This window comes from Falco naumanni, chromosome 8, assembly GCF_017639655.2.
Source record: "Falco naumanni isolate bFalNau1 chromosome 8, bFalNau1.pat, whole genome shotgun sequence".
Lineage (NCBI taxonomy): Eukaryota > Metazoa > Chordata > Aves > Falconiformes > Falconidae > Falco > Falco naumanni.
The window spans coordinates 18,538,983-18,555,257 of NC_054061.1; the positions used below are offsets into that span (position 1 = coordinate 18,538,983).

The 16,275-nt window shown below is 42.8% G+C and overlaps 1 protein-coding gene across 3 annotated transcripts in view; it reads left to right on the top strand.

Annotated features, from left to right (window-relative positions):
- The window catches only part of RANBP17 (RAN binding protein 17), a 163,398-nt gene that overhangs the window by 131,950 nt on the left and 15,173 nt on the right, over positions 1 to 16,275 (top strand). For all 3 annotated transcript variants that reach the window (XM_040602991.1, XM_040602990.1, XM_040602992.1), the window contains 2 exons: positions 203 to 341; positions 6,849 to 7,015. In XM_040602991.1, coding sequence (XP_040458925.1) covers positions 203 to 341; positions 6,849 to 7,015 — 306 coding nt within the window. The remainder of the gene's footprint in view (positions 1 to 202; positions 342 to 6,848; positions 7,016 to 16,275) is intronic.

A 16,275-nucleotide genomic window follows, 5' to 3' on the forward strand; every position in this document is an offset into this window, starting at 1 on the left:
AAAAGTTGAAATCTACTGCAAACAAGAAAATATTTTGTCTCTATAAATACTCTGATTTAATGGCTAAATTAGAATTCATCACATCATAAAACCCATAAGATCATTCTTCTATCATCTGTTAATGTGTTAATGTTAGTCCGTGGTAATATCTGTATTTTCCATGAATATGTACTCTTTTTTTTTTCTCTTTTTTTTTTTTCAGCAATATCGAAAACTAAGCCAGTCTTATTACCCACTTTTGGAATGTCTGACCCAAGATCATATGAGTTTCATTACCAGTTTAGAACCTCACATCTTAATCTATATTCTTACCTCAATATCTGAAGGACTTACGGCAGTAGGTAAGAATTACTTACACTTAGAATTACATACTGAATTACAAATACTTAGCTATCTAGGAGTTTCAAAGAAGCACATTTATTTGTATCTTTAAAAAATTAGTATCAACAGACAGTGGAAGATGCTCTCTTTTGAACATTTTAAGAATGTGACCATTTTGGTTAATGGAGCTACGTTCTTTTAAACAATCTAACCTGTAGGTTTTTACAGATAATATTTTTAAATTGTCTTTTCTTACACGCCAGAGTTGTTAAAATTATTAATGTGCCTCAACTAGGATTGTACTGAGAATTCATGCATTTGTTACTCAGAAGTAAAGCATGTTAATATGTGTATAGGAATCTGTGGGGTTTTGTTTTTATTTGATCAATGTAGCTGTTGCATAAATAATGCTTGTCCTGCACAGCTGTAATATGATTTAAGAAATTTGAAGGTATCTATCCATAGAAAAAAGAAACTAGTTATTCAGTGCTTCACAAATATATTTTGGAGGAGGATTGGTGCAACAGAAGCATACTTGGAGTAACAATAGAAATACAGTGGTCAGATTGTAGCTAATTTCATTCTCCTGCACAGTTTAATTTATGCTTTTTAACCACATGACTGTCCAAAAACTTGGGAGTTGGGCAGGGTTGGGGGAAGAGTTGGTAGCCTGAAGGCATTTGGAATATGGAGGAGACTGAGCATTTGGGGAAAGAAAAAATAAATCATGCAGTTACATTGTGATCACATAGGAATACCGTGCATTTATATAGGTTTTGACTGAGAAGCTGTTCAAAACCTTACAGTCATACTTACTGATTAGGGAGGTTATTAAGGAAAAAAAATAGGGACATGAAACATTGGTGTGCCTCAGTGTAACTCTGTAATAGCTGGTGTTTCTCATTACCGCCAAGAGTCAGTCACACCCCACAGGAATGCATGAATGCACCAACACTCCCAAAGCATTTGCTGTGTTAGACACATTCAGCGGGTTTTGCTGCAAGAGGGGAACTACTCATAGAGAGAAAATGGGTAGTGAATAGCTAAGCAACAGCAGTGAAGAAGCATTCAGGTCCCTTTATTATATAATGCTGAAATCCATCTTCTCCCAGGTATGTTGAGTGCTTTGTCACCTGCAGTGGTGGGACGGCAACCGCCGATGGGCTGGCTCTGCTGGGAGCCTGCCTGTTGCTCGCTGGCCAGTGATATATCGCACTCAGCGTTAGCTTGACTGACAGCTGCCAATCCAGCCAGCCCTGTTCCTGTTCTCCATTATCACTCCACATCTCTAACATTTGAGATACTGGGTATATTCATTTTGATAATTCAAAATTTATTCAAAAAGGTTTACTTTAACCACCTCTTTGAAACCAAATTTGAATTCATGTAAAAGCAAGAGAAGAAAATGTAAATACTATATAAGCTTCAGTTTTCATGTATTTATGTTCCCCTCTCAAGAAGTGTTGATCTCTCAAGATGGGGAGGAGGAGTAAAAAAAGCATGTATTTCTAGTCTTCGCTTTAAACTTCTGTGGTTTAGGTATCTGGGAGTTTAGTCATGAAGAATTACAAATTTTTAGGAACACAGATGTTTTCTTAGAAATCTTTTATTCTGTGGGTTTCCTGATACTCTGCTGAGAAAAGTATCAACAAAAATTTTAACAGCTTACTTTTTTCATATTTCATAAACCATAGATTTGCTTAGCCAATGCTCTCCTTCAGTTCATCTCAATGTCCTTAAAATACAAACATGTGAGACTAAGACAAAGTCTGTAGGAACCTGACTTCATGGAAGGCTTGATGCAGTCCATCAAAAGCTTTTACGCTCACTTTCATGTTCAGTTTTTTTCTTTAACTCTTGATTTCTCCAAACTGAAGTACTTTTCAGTCCTGGAGACCTGCCAGATCTGTCTGTCAGTAAGACCTGGCTGTTGCCATATTGCCCAGAGAGGACATGGAATCTCCATCCTTGGAAATACTCCCTGACACGGTCCTGAGGAACCTGTCTGATGTTGACCCTGTTTTGGGCAGGAGGTTGGACCGGAGGGTGCTCCCACTTGGTTTCTGCCACCGCCTTTAGGATCCTACTGGTATTTTCCCTACATTTTGCACTTGTGTTCTCTAGCTTTCCACAACAACTCCTGATTCTGTCCAAATGCCTATGCAGCCCTAATCTTTGTGCATGTCTCTTGCACATTAACAGTAATACTTCCTTTGTGTGATCAGTCAGCTGAAAAATGCTTCTTTTTACCTTTCACATTAAAGTGATGAAGTGATTATTTTTCATTAATGTCATGTTTCTTAATGGTGCGTGTATCAAGAATTGAAATTGATGTTCAGCCATTAAGTTCCTCATTTGTGTTCAAGAAGTTTTATTTTTGTGGTGAACTGAATAATTTTCCATACTCTTACAACGACATGTCCAGATGAACTACTCTTCAGTCAGTGTATAGCTCTTAACGTTAATTTGTTTATTTTTAATCATCTCAAGAGCCCATTACCTGTCACTCCATTTTCTTAAAAGTCATTCTTCTACATGTTTTATCCCTTCTAAAATTTTGGGATTTGGGATGTTACCAGTTGTCAGTAAAATACAAATCAGTGTCCTGTGTGTTACTTGGTCACATACATCCTTCTGCCCTTGGAAAATGGGTAAGTAGATCCAAGCACTGCGTTTTTCACTGAATTGTATCAGTGCCACAAGAACATCTCAGAATAGTAGGGCTCAGGGCTATAAGCCATCTGAGGGGGAATTGTGTTTTAAACTGATTAGAACATACAAGTCATTTTCAGAAATGTTTATAAAAATGAAATAGCTGTCTTTTTATTTTAAAAATTAAATACCAGGAGATCACTTCTGCTTCACAGAAAAAAGTACCTGACTTTTTTCTCTATTTCCTTTACGTATGTGAAACCTTTGAGACTGTCGTCGTTGTCAGCTGTAGGATAAACATTCCCCAAATCCTTATTTCTGAGGAGTGTTCATTCTCTTGCTGAGTAAATACCTTGCTTGATTCCATGCTTTATAAACACTGTGAAAGAGTATGTATTCCTTCTGAAGGGCCTAGCTGTAAATCAGCTGTAATGGAAGCCCTCATCTAAGCTTTTATTACGAGAATAAACACTCCAATAGTTCTCTTCTAAAGTGTTTACCTGGCTTTTTCACAGCTGACTCAGTGGATCAGAGCCTTTTAATGTAGTCTGCCTGGCATGTTGTCACTAATCTCTGCAGAGCTTTTCTAATTCTCATATGATTAATAGTATAGCATGCTATTCATTGAGGAAAAAGTAAAACATTTTTTCTGTCTTGCTGCCTAATTTAGATGTTAAATTGCTAAATCCATTTACTTTCCAGGTTTCGTCTCAAAGGCAAATAATGCCAGTATTGAACTGTAAGCAACCGATGGACAGGGAGAATGCCACTTAACTCCCTCTCCTTGCCTTCATATTTAAAACAAAACAATCTTTTAATTTGCAGAGATTCAGCAATGTCATTAAACTGTTGAAAAATAATTCCTCTTCAGCATGCAGTTGTCATACTGTTGAGACCAAAAGGCATCTTCCAGTTGTTCGGGGGGGGTGTTGTCTTTTTTGAGATAACATAACCCATTCTAACTCACATGCTCAACTTCCAATTACTTGAGCTAATAGCTGATGGGAGTTGCCTACGTCAGGCAAAAACACACAGATACTAAAAAAGTGCATGTAAAGTTAGCCCCCAGAACACGAAATGACCACATACTGGCAAATAAAAAACCAAAAGAGCTAGTTGAATGTGCTGGTGACTGGTGCCAGTCACCATCCTTGTCCCCTGCCCACCACCAGCACCTGCCTCACCATCGTGTAAGTCGAGAGCTCGGTTTTGTTTGACAAGAGCTGCTGAACTGTTGCTGGATCCATGCGGACACACAGGAAGCTGCTTTTGGCATTTTCTATAACCACGGCCTGCTGGCTTTGTGATCCAATGATTAGTTCAGAGGTGATGAAACTGAGTTGCCCAGAAGTGAGAAACGTGGTTGCCTGCGTTTTTCCTGATTATCCCAAGCTTTTATCTCGGTTTCTTTTATAATTCTATCTTTATTCTGTCTTCTCCACCCATTCCTTCTGTCCATAGCCCAGAATTAGTAGCTCCCTGTTGCTCATGTTTGTTCCATTTATTTGGCTGGCTGGCTTGTCTTGCTAAGATTTAGTGAGAACACTATTTCGCTCCAGCGCAAGGTTCCACACGCCCAGAAGAGTCATTCAAGGGAGTTTGCTTGACACTCCCTGTCTGTTATATCCTTGCAATCAAAAGGAAAAATGAGCATAAGGAAGCATATTTGATATATAGTTATGGGCAAATTTAAGTAGCTCTTAACACTCATATCAGATTCTCATGAGCAAATGATAGCATAGACCTGTCTGCTGTCCTGCTAAAATCACTTACTGTCGAATGTAAAATATCTACTTGTACAGTATCAGCATGTTGCAAACTACTGCTGTTTTGTAAACTGATGATAGTGATTTACTTTGTATTATTCAATTTAAAAAGAAATAGAGTTAAGCACTGGTTTAGAAATACAGCAGAGCCCTCCTATGAAATATGTATTTTCAAATCTCTCGCTTGTTGTTATTGATGGTGATTCAGTTCCACCACGAATTGCATTTCTAGTTTATATGCAGGACTATTTTGGTTGAGAACACGATGAGTGCCAGATTCTGCACTCTTTACTTTGGCAAGACTCATAACTTTGAACTCAGCTTTGTTCCGGCACCATGTCTTAACATCCTGCCCTGTTTAATTCGGTCCTAGGAAGCTCGGTGGTCTAGTGGAGGTGGAGGCAGCATTGGGATGCTGCAGCTCATTTCTGTGAGCTATTAGATCGCTCTCAACTCCTGCTGCTAAGTCAGCTGGTTGCTTTGGAAGAGCAAGTCTTAGGAGACCACTTGTTTCTTTTTTGCTTGTAAATGTTTGTTCAGTGTTAACTTCAAAACACTCTTAGCAACGTACAATTAGTTTTTAGATGGCGAAGGGTTAATAGTGTCAGCACAGAGCCTAAGGAGTTAAACAGACACAGATCAAAATACTTCAGTGTCTGGAGGGATGTGTTTAAATGAACACTGCAAGGTTGGCAGGCCTCCAAATTAGCATAGTTTAAAGAATTCAAGGTACATTTAATTGGATCCTTCTAATCCCTTTTCCCTCAGAATGAGCATTTTAACAGTTTAATTCCTTTTGCAACCCCCACACATCCCTTACTCCAGTGGCCCATCTAAACTAAATACTGTGAACTATAAAAGGCCTAGACAAGTTCTAGCTGAAGCCAGTGGCAACAGGATGGAATCTTAAATGCACCACTCATCTGGACCTGATGTTGGAAACAGGGGAGGATGGAGGATGTTGGTTCGGGCTAAACCTCACACCCAGCAGGTTAGCCCACCGCATGTACCTGAGGAGCTTCGACTGGTGCTGGTGTTGCGAGGAACTGAGGAACTGGCAGTTGTTTCATCGCGTGGCTCTGGCCAGGTGCCGGAGCTGGGAGCAGCACAGCTGTACGTGTCAGCATCAGCCGCCGGTCCTGGGGTGCAGGAGGGACGTGGGTGTCGGGCCAGGAGAGAGCTGGGCAGGGGGAAGGTCGCCACTTCTCAGGGGGAAGACGGGAGGAGCGTGCGTGAGAAGCAAGGACCAGCACACCATTCCATCGTGCGGAGGCATGGAAGTGAGCAGAATCCTCTCGCACAGCAGGGGCACAGCAGGCAACACCTAGCAACAAAATAACCTACGTAAATCAGACAGACATATTTACTCTGCAAATAGGTTTAAGCTTTTAATCTCCCTTACTTACCGAAACAGTAAGTAAAGATATGAAGTGGCTTTTGACTCTGCTTTTCAATAGTATCTTCCTTTGCTGTCGTGACTTTCAGTTTTGGGGGCATTTATGAATTATTTGGGATTCACTGCTGTTGCATTGTTGCCAGCCATATTTAATGTACTTTAACCTACCTGAATTATTACTTGTTAAGCAAAATGACTAATGGGCTCTTCTGTGTCGTTTACTACCTTCAGTGTTTGTCACCTGACACCGATTGTAAGCTGTTTGGGGCAGAGACACATGGTGAAATAGTTCTTGAGGAAAACCTGGACAACAAAAACAGCTCTCTTTGATTTAACCTTGCCTTTCCAGTAAGCAGATCGAAACAGAATGTTGGTTTCTAGGAATCTGGAGCCTTCTGAATGTGAAACTGTCAACCCGTGTCCTGCAGAGGGGCAGCTGCATTTATACAGCATGAATTAAGTTCACCGGAGCTCAGAGATCTGTAGTATGTGGAGCTATCCAGTTACTCAAAAGCAAAGGTTTAATTCCGCTCTGTTAATAAAAGCAGTCTTCAAAGCTAGTCAACTCATGTATCAAAAATAGCCTTGTCGATGTATCGATCAGCCTAATGTCAAAGAGATTATTAAAGTTGAGCTCTCCAAGTACTATAAAATGTCATTATTAATTATTCTTTTATGGAAACAATTTCAAAACTGTTTCATTTTTTACACAGATACAATTGTGTCCTCCAGCTGTTGTGCTAGTTTAGACTACATTGTCACCTACCTCTTCAAGCACCTCGCTAAAGAAGGCAAGAAGAGTCTGAGATGTAGAGAGATTTCACAGGATGGACAGAGATTGCTTCATTTCATGCAGCAGAACCCAGAAGTTCTACAGCAGGTGAATTAGCAATCTTTTCTATGGGGTATTATTGCATTTTGGAATTTTCCTGACTTTTTGCGGTACCAGACACAAGGGTATCGTTGGCTATTTAGTAACAGAACAAACCTCCCTACGCTGGTCTGCAGCCCTGCGTAGCTTCAGCTGTGTTCTCATGACAACCAAAGATCGAAGGTATTTTTTTGTCATACTGAAAAGCGTAGATACTATACTTGGCTGTAGAGTATCTTAAAACTTGGTGTTTCATTTTTGCTTGTAAAAAGGTGTGTGAGATCATCGGTACCTTTCTATAGACAAATGGGAAGGAAAGCGCTCTAAAGTATTTTAGGAGGAAGAAGAACACATTCTGGCACTGAACCATGCATTTTGGTAGTGAAATGTGTTAATTGAATGGCTGTATGTGAGCAAGTTTCAATATTTTATTTTGCAGTAGGTGACTTAGCGGGGATTTTTTCTGTTTAAGGTAAATACAATAGAAATGAAATCTCGTGCTGCTGAAGTGGCCACTGTACTGCTTAGGAGAGATTTCCCCTTCCCAGCCCCGTCAAGTTTATCTCAGCCCAGGTGCATTACAGGGAGATCAGGATATTCATAGCTGCATATCTCCAGATTTGCTCTGTGCCACATTCCTTTAAAACCTCTTTAAACGATTTGAATATGCCTACTTAGAAGAATCTCTGGATTCCTAATGCAGTTGCAAAGATGCCGTTTCAGGAGACGTGTTTCACAGGTTGGGAGGCTTTTGACAAAAACAGAAGTTATTAAAATGCAGCTGACTAGTGTGGTTGTCTTTGTGTTTCCCTGATAGGTATGCTGTCATTTGGAAAAAGCCTGGCATACAGTCACCACAGTTATTGTTGTCATTTGTTTACTGTTCTAATTGAAGGTGAAAAGTAACTAATGGTAGCTAATATGATGCTGGCAGTATACAGCATATTGCGCGAATATTAATGATGTTTATTATTGACATCATTATCAGAATATGATGATTCCCTTGTTGTATTACAGGTTCTTATGTTTTACTTGCCTGATAGGGGTTTCGTGGAAACTAGCGATGAAGTCAGCATTTGGGTATGTCGGCTTGCTCGGTGTCGCACTGTGCATGCGATGATTCGAGGGTGAAGGACAGGAGAGTGAGCTGGGCTCTGGCCTCCTGCATTTGTGGCAATCTCAATGCGATACTACATCTGTTAATACACAGTCATCTTTCACTTCGCAGCATATGACTAGGCGGCTATCTGTCTTTATTAACTTCAGATTCTGCGGAATAAGTTACATTTATTTTGAATGCAGGCTTTCACATAGTCTTTTAAATATTAATGGCTGGTCTCCAGTAGTCAGCATAAATATGATTTGCATTAGCACGAGTCATATCATATTGAGTGCCTCTGATGTCAACTACTCAGTGTACTAATATCTGACATCATCTCCTGAGGTCACTGACAACTTTGACCTTTATTCTCATGCACAGTTTCTGTAGTCTCAGAAGCTCTTTTGAATTGATTTGAAATTTTGACTCTTCCCTTTATGAGGCAGTAAAATTGATAATTATTCAGATGGGAACTGAGCACTGAGTGAAAAATCAATTCCACCCGCTCTCTGCTGCGTATAAAATTACTTCTGAGTCTGCTGGACTGAACGGATGGCCAAGGTAAAAGCAGCAGGCAGAAATAGTAGAGAGGATTAGCTGGACGAAACTAATAGCCTAAAGGGATGGCTTTTGAGATGAGGGAGTGGGCCGGTTGGGGGTTATTATCAGCAATGATGGGACTCATTGATCATATGTTTACATCAGGTTTCCACTGGGTTATAAATCAGCCCTGAAGAGCAGCGGAACCCAAGGCCTTGCGCTGTACCGGCGGGACGGCCGATTAGATTATTCTCGCTTTCACACTCGGATGAAAAGTGAGACATTGATTATTCATCGGCTGGCCATTAAACACTGGTTTTATAGATGATTTGACTATCACGGAAGCTAATGAACAAGGTTGCTGCTTCATAACCAGCGGTTTCAGTTTTCAAGACATCTGTGTCGGCTGAGTAATGCATAACCCTATTAAAAGGAATGGGTTACAAATTGCTTAACAGTGCTGAAAAACTAGACCCTAATGACTAATTGTGTTTTGAGTTTAGAGAGGTTTGTCAGCTCTTTAAACTAAACTGATGCAATGATAACTGCAATTATTTACTAGTTAGAACATTTCTTTCCAAGTTGGGTCTCTGCAAGTAGTTGGGCAACTGTGGCCTCCAGTAGCCCCGGAGCAACAGCCCGCGGGGCCGCCCGGCGTTGGAGCCCGGCCTGCTCTGCCCCGACCGGGAGCTGACCCGCAGCCCCGGGGGAGCCAGCCTCGCAGCCCCGGGCAGCCTCGGCCGGGAGCCGGCCCCTCGGCCCCGGGGGAGCCAGCCTCGCAGGCACGGAGGACCCTTGCCCGGGAGCCGGCCCCACTGCCCCACTCAGCCCGGGCCGGGAGCTGTCCCGCGGGAGCCCTGGGGGGTTCGGCCCCGCAGCACCGCTCTGCCCCGGTCGGGAGCCGGCCCCGCAGCCCCGGGGGAGCCCCACGAGAGCCGGCCCCGGTGCCCGGCGCTCCCGCCTTGCCGGGCCCGAGGCGGGGACGCGCGGTGGGCGCTGCCCGGTGCGGAGCGGGCCGCCAGCACGGGACAGGCGGGTGGCCGGGCCGCGGCTGTGCCATCCCCAGCCGCCACAGCAGCGCTGTGCCCCACGCCCGGTGTGTCCGCGCTGGGCCTGCCCACAGGCCTGCCCGCCGTCTGCACACCGGGCCGCACATGGCAGCGCCGGCCGCCCACCTGTTGGCCCTGTGAGGGAGTCGGAGGTCTGTGGGCAGCAGGCCGCACTGGCCTTGCCTCATTCATCTATTGCTGTTGTGTTATAAGTGCTTTAAGAAATAATTTTAAAAGGCTCTAATTTTCTACGCTGTTCTTCCAGGACTGGTAGGTGAAGCCAGTGTTTGCTGCACTTTATAAGTGAAAGCGTAATTTTTAGGACGCTACCTTTGTCTTTGGTTAACACTGAATTGTACGCATTAGGCCAAAGGTCCACAAACTACGGCCCGCGGGCTGGATACAGCCCCCCAGGGTCCTCAGTCCGGTCCCCGGTATTTACAGAACCCCCCTGCCCCCACCCACCCCCCCCACCCCCCCACCGGGGGTTGGGGGGGAACCAAGCAGCCAGAGATGATTGCCTGCCACTTCATCTGCATGCCGGCCCCCTGCTTAAAAAGTTTGAGGACCCCTGCATAAGGCTGTTTGCTCATTTTGGTGGGGTGAGGTGCTACTTGTAGTAGATTCCAAAAATCAGTTTTGTGGCACCTTCCACCTGTGGTTCTGACAGCTGTTCCAAGGAGCCGTGCATGATAGGTACGGGAGGCATCGACCTCACGGTAGTAATGCTCTGCTGGATGGGGATGGGGATAAGAAACAAGGTTTCAGCGAGGTTTCGTGGGCCACCCACCCCCTGGCAGCCCATGTAGCGGTGCGCTGGGGGCCCAGGTGGGCCCATGGCAGGGGACCCTTCTGCGGGCGGTTGTTGGGGGGCTGGGTGGCCGTGGAGGAGGCCGAGCCCTCCTGGGGGTGGTTGTTGTGGGGCTGGGTGGCCGTGGAGGAGGCCGAGCCCTCCTGGGGGTGCGGCGTTCCTGGGGGCGGTGGGTGGGGAGTGCTGCCGTAGGGGAGAGTGGGCAGGGATGTGGGAAGAGCTGGTGTTATTGCCGTGGGGGGATGCAGTGGAGTGCGTGGGCTGGAGAGGGATGCCTCGGAGTGTTGCAGTAGGTAGGTGGGAAGGTGTGTGGGTGGACAAGGAACTTGGAGGGGGTGGGTGGTGCTGAGCAGGGTGCTGCTGAGGAAGGCAGCACGGTTGGGCTGGGCAGGACTGCTGTAGGGGAAGGCTGCGCGGTGAACAGCGATAGGTAAAACCTCACCGGGCTGCTCATCAGAGCTGAGCGCTTGTGACTTAGAACTTCACCGAGCGACAGTTGTGCGCTTAATGAAGCAGCACAGCAGCACTGCGTAGTAATGGTAAAACAGAAAGTAAAGATGCCAGTTGCAATGAAAAATCAAGTAGCGTTCCTAAAATAAAAACGTATTACGAATTGCAACTTTCCTTTTTTCCCTTTTATGTAGTAAAACCAGTGATGGTTTTGGTTGTCATGTACACCTCAGTGCCATATACAGCTAGTGTGCAGTTATGCACAGTAACTGAAATAAAAACCTGAAGGAGAGATGTGTTTGTAATGCTTGCTTTGTGGCCCGTGCAGAAGCACTCTCATGTAAGCACGTGAAAAAAAAAGACATCCCAATTGTACTGAGAGGGCGGTTGTGCGAGATGTCAAGTACCTGAGCAGCTTGAGCTGTATACATGAGCATATGCTTAATTTTTCTAGCTGATCAAACCCACAGGTGCGATTGTTCCTATGCTTAACATTGTGTAAGGCTCAGCCAAATCAGGACCAGAGTGCTCAGCTTTTGCCAGCTTTGAGCCTTGAAAGGTTTGAAAAAGCCGTGAGAGGGATTTTCATTGGGACATCTGTTTTCAGCCTCTTACAGCAATTTAAAAATGTTATCCAATACTATCATAACTTTCTTTATTAATTGAAAGGGATGGAGGTATACCAGCTGTAGCCCAAGCCAGCAGAGACTTGGGTGGCTAAGCAACAGAAAAGGCACCATATTGAGTGAGCCAAAATCCAGTCTCCAAGTCATTTATTTTAACCAGTGACAATACGTTTAGACTCTAGTGTTTCAATTTGATTGATGGTTTAATATCATATATAATTTTTTTAATGAAGGGAACCCATTTAAATATGTTAACATTTGCACTAGTAGTCTCCCATGTATGTAACTGCATTTAATCATTACTCTGATTGTTTTTGTGGTTGTATAATTTGTATCCACAAAATAACTATGTCAAAGCCATCTTAATGAAAAATACGGTTGCTTCTCTTTCATATGTATTTCTTACTGCACGTGCGTAAAGCAGCAGCAGCCACAGTCGCAAGTATATGGCTAAATGTATAGCTATCACATGAGTGCTGTCAATTAAGAAATCAAAAAAATTAATGAGCTTAGTGTCTTTCCTAATTCTGCTTTGTTTAAAGCCTTGTTGTGATTCGTTGTCATGTGAATCGAGTAATTCAATTTTAAGACTTTTACTGTTAAAATACATCATCATTAGTGATGTATCTGAAGATTTCTCGCTCTTAATAACGGTGCTAAATCAAATTGGGAATCTCCTCTTAATCATCCAAGCTGTGCTATAGTTCACACAAACAGTTTCAGGGATGGAGAGAAGTTTAGTTCCGCGAAGTAACAAGTATTGTGCAGAATTCGTGTATGGAAACAAAAAGCAGCTCTTCGGCTTGTGGCACAAACTGCTGGAGGTGTCAGTGTTGGATGTGCACCCTCGGGCTAGGCAGCTGGTGTATGTATGCTTTTGTTTATCGGTTACTGGTTTATGTAGCCTTTAGGCCAGCACATGAAACAATCCTTCCTACAGGGTCAGCTGCTGGTCAGAAGCAAAGTAAGAAAAGACTTTGCCTTAAAACGCCTCAGCCATAATTTCAGTGCAGCTGGCACCTGCTACTGGTGCACAGCGGGAGGGTTAGAGGTCAAAGAGGCAGTTGTTCTAAACTCAGTGATGGCTTAAAGGGACTTGTAGATTAATCTGCTTTATTAACTTCTGTATATTAGATAACTATTGCAGTGAATGACAGTCCGTCTTTCTGAATAAGTCCCTTCACCTCTTTCTCTTTTAAATTGGCTTTTGAGTAATGAATATTAAATAGAATGCATTTCAGGGTAATTAAATGAAAACATTAGGATGATGTTGTTTTACAATCATATCTATAAGTTTCTTGTATATTTATCTTGCATTATTACTCTTCATTGCTTTTTGCTAGCAGAACAAAAAGCATAAATGTTTCAATTAAAGAAGAGGAGCTGGCTGTATTTCTCAATAACCTCGTGTCTTCTGTGCTGCATAAATATTTTCAAAAAGCAAATAAGTTTAAGGAGAAGTATAAAAATGTTTTATTCCTTGTTTACTCAGTGCAATGTAATACTTCACATTACTTGGAAATGTTCGATTTCTGCTGGCCGTGGTTCTTTTATATAAAACACTAAGAGGTGCTGGTTTGGGGAAGGGCAAAAATATTGCCATTCCGTAGAATCTAACTAGCGATATGAATAGCACCAATAATTTTGTAAAGCTCACATTATAATTCAAAATCCAGTTAGAAGTGATGCTTGCAGTCTGGAAAGAAAGCAATATCTTTACAAAATGGATAGGGAAAGGTAACAATCCATTCCATGATCTGCTACTGGTAGATTTGCCATGTGAGTGATGAAACTCACTCTCAGGAAACAAACACCCTCCCCTTCACCGTTTTTGGTTTGTTTTGTTTTGTTTTTTTAAGTAATAATTCAAAATTCTAGGATAGCAGTGGCTTACAAGGCTGCTTAATTGCTGTTGGATGTGATAGCAGTGGTCCGTCAAAGCTTGTAGTGGATGAGGTGACGCTTGCATAGAGATCCGCTGTTTGATGAGACAATTGCTGCGGCGTTCTGACCTAGCCAGTGCTCAGGCTGAGCAAAGGGACAGGTATGTGTCAAGTGAAAAGGGCCGATTTGTTGCTGAAAACTTTGTAATGACTGGTGTGTGCTAAATACATGTCCCACTTAGTCGTGGCAGATTTCTGATCTTAAGGACTCGATTTGAACCTCAGATCCCTGGGTTTTCCTAGGCTAATAAATAGGTGTTGGTTTTGTTTATGAGCCTGACAGAGATTTGTGTGCTCAGGGTGTCTTCTGAAATCACAAGACCCAGAAACTTTGTTTGTTGTTGTTTTTTTTTCCTTGGTGTTTTCTTGTTTGGGTTCTTTTTTACTGAAAGTTGAGATTTTTGTGTATTTACATGTCTCCAGGAACTGGCACGATTTAAAAATAAAACAAAATTTGTTTTTAAAAAAATCCCAGTATCACAACAGATTGATGAGATTTGGGAACACTGTTGGTTTACCTTGGCTTAGCTTGGCATAGTTTAGGTTAGCTCATTTTAACTTGAGCAAATCCTCCCAATACTTTGCTGGGCCCATCAGAGACAAGACAGTTTACTGAAAGAGCACTACACACAAAGGACTACTGCACAACATGGGATTTGACCTTTCGGTATAATTGTGTTTCTGAATTCATGATTCGTTTCCCTTTAAAAAAAAAAAGGAGAAATTAAAAAAATTAAAAATGAAGTGTGTGCAACCATTCCTTAAAATCTTTTTAGCATGACAAGTAAAGTAATCTTCCATTGATACTTAAAAGTCCATCTGCAGAAATTCAGACAGAATGTTAGAGAGACGCAATATCTATTGAAATGTTGAGTGTCAAACTGCCAGGGTAATGTATTTAGTATGAAATATAATATTCAGTGCATTTTGTTTTGATGACTGCATGAAATAGCCTTGTGTTCTTATCCTTTGTTGTTGTTGTGAAAGATGATATTCACTAAGAAGTGTTGGTGACTATTCAGGACACAGTAGCAATATGCTTATTGCCATCTTTATCATCTGTCTTTTATGTTTATTTGCAATAGCTTTGGTTGCAGTTCAGTTCGTCAGGATAACAAAAATACTTTTAATTGTTCCACAGAAGAAATTAGAATCAATTTATGAAGAGTTTGAAAGCAGAAGAGGCTTGGAATCTGTTAGGCAATCGGTAATTAATACTTGGATTAGGCTTTTTAAGTTCTGTGCTAGTACACTGCTCCGCTCCAGTAAAGCAGAGTGTGTTGCTTTGCTTTGCTTTATGGGGATCCCTGACTAGCGGTTAGAGCCAAGCTTCTGGGTTTGCTCTGCTCTGATTTCCTTCAAGGTGTGGTTCAAAAGTGCAGCCTGCCTCCCTGTCCCTGCTGATAATCTCCGTACCAGTGCTAAACTAAGGTAAATGTGGGTAAAATAATTACCTGGTTCTAATTTTCTCTGTACTACTGGTTGCTGTTGCTGTGTGGGGGATGCCTCCGGGTGTGCTGCTGGCAGGCGTCCACACGGTTTGAGCCTACGCTTCAGGCTGCCTGCAAATCCAGCTGCCTTGTGGCAGGCAGCGTCAGGGCTCTTGTAAGAAGAGATCTGCAAATCTCACAGTGTTGCGGCAAGGCCAGGTGGATTATGTGGTAGATGCTTGGCTGGACTCGGCTGGAAGGTGGGTCCAAGCTTAAGCCCAGTTTCAGGACTGCTCCTTGGCATGTGGGGTTTGCGTCCCTGAGGGCTGCGCTGAGCACACTGCCACTCGCTGTCAGTGTGAGTCTAGTTCAGATTCAAGGATAAGCGTGCACTTGGTGTGAGATAGCTTGAAGTTCCTTGGATGAAGGATTTAGAGCTGATGTCATCTGCTGCCTTTTCCTCCATATGCAGCTTTTTACAATTCTGGAACATCTCTGTATATTAAGTTTGACATTAACCTCCAGTTGGGTTTAGATTAAATGATTTTATTTTTCTAGTTTTTCTGATCTTGCTTTCCCTCCCCATTTGACTACCATTTTGGAAGGCCTTCCTGTAATGGAGATTTCAGAAAACTAATGATCCAGCAGGCAAAGATCCCAATTATCCCAATTCCTATGCTGAAATCCTAGTGCAACAATGAAAACCCCCAGATGCTTTTGCGCATCAACTCCCAGCACTTAATACAAGGGCAAGCACCAGTGAATTTCTGAGGAGCTGGAGAAGGGTGATGGCTAACCTTTGAGGAATTTAAAGAAGATGCACACTGTAAGTCCTAGTTTCAATTAAGGGGAAGACTGAAAGATTTAGACATAGAACCATTTACATTCCTGAAGATAGGCTCTTGCTGGAAGGCGGTGACATAGGTGAAACCGATGTTCTCCCCTCCCAAGAGGATTAGATAATGTGTAACCAGTCATTTGGCCAGAGATGCTCGCAGTAGACACCGACTCCATCCTGAGTCACCTCTCAGGTGAGAATGCTGGTGGTGCAAGAAAGGGAGAGGCTCTCACCACGTGGACTGCAAACAGTGCTTGAGAATCTTCTTCTGAGATAAGACTAACTGGCTTGACAAAGACCTGAACCTAGTTGCTTCTTCATATGCTGCTAAAAGCAGAGGGGAATCTGTATTAATTTTTTATAAGGTTTTTAAAGAGCTCAGCCTTCCCCTACACTGCACCAACCTGAAGTTTGTGTTACAAATTATGGCAGGTTGTGCATTCCTGAAATCCCAGTTAATCACAGTTCTGTCATCTTTCAGAA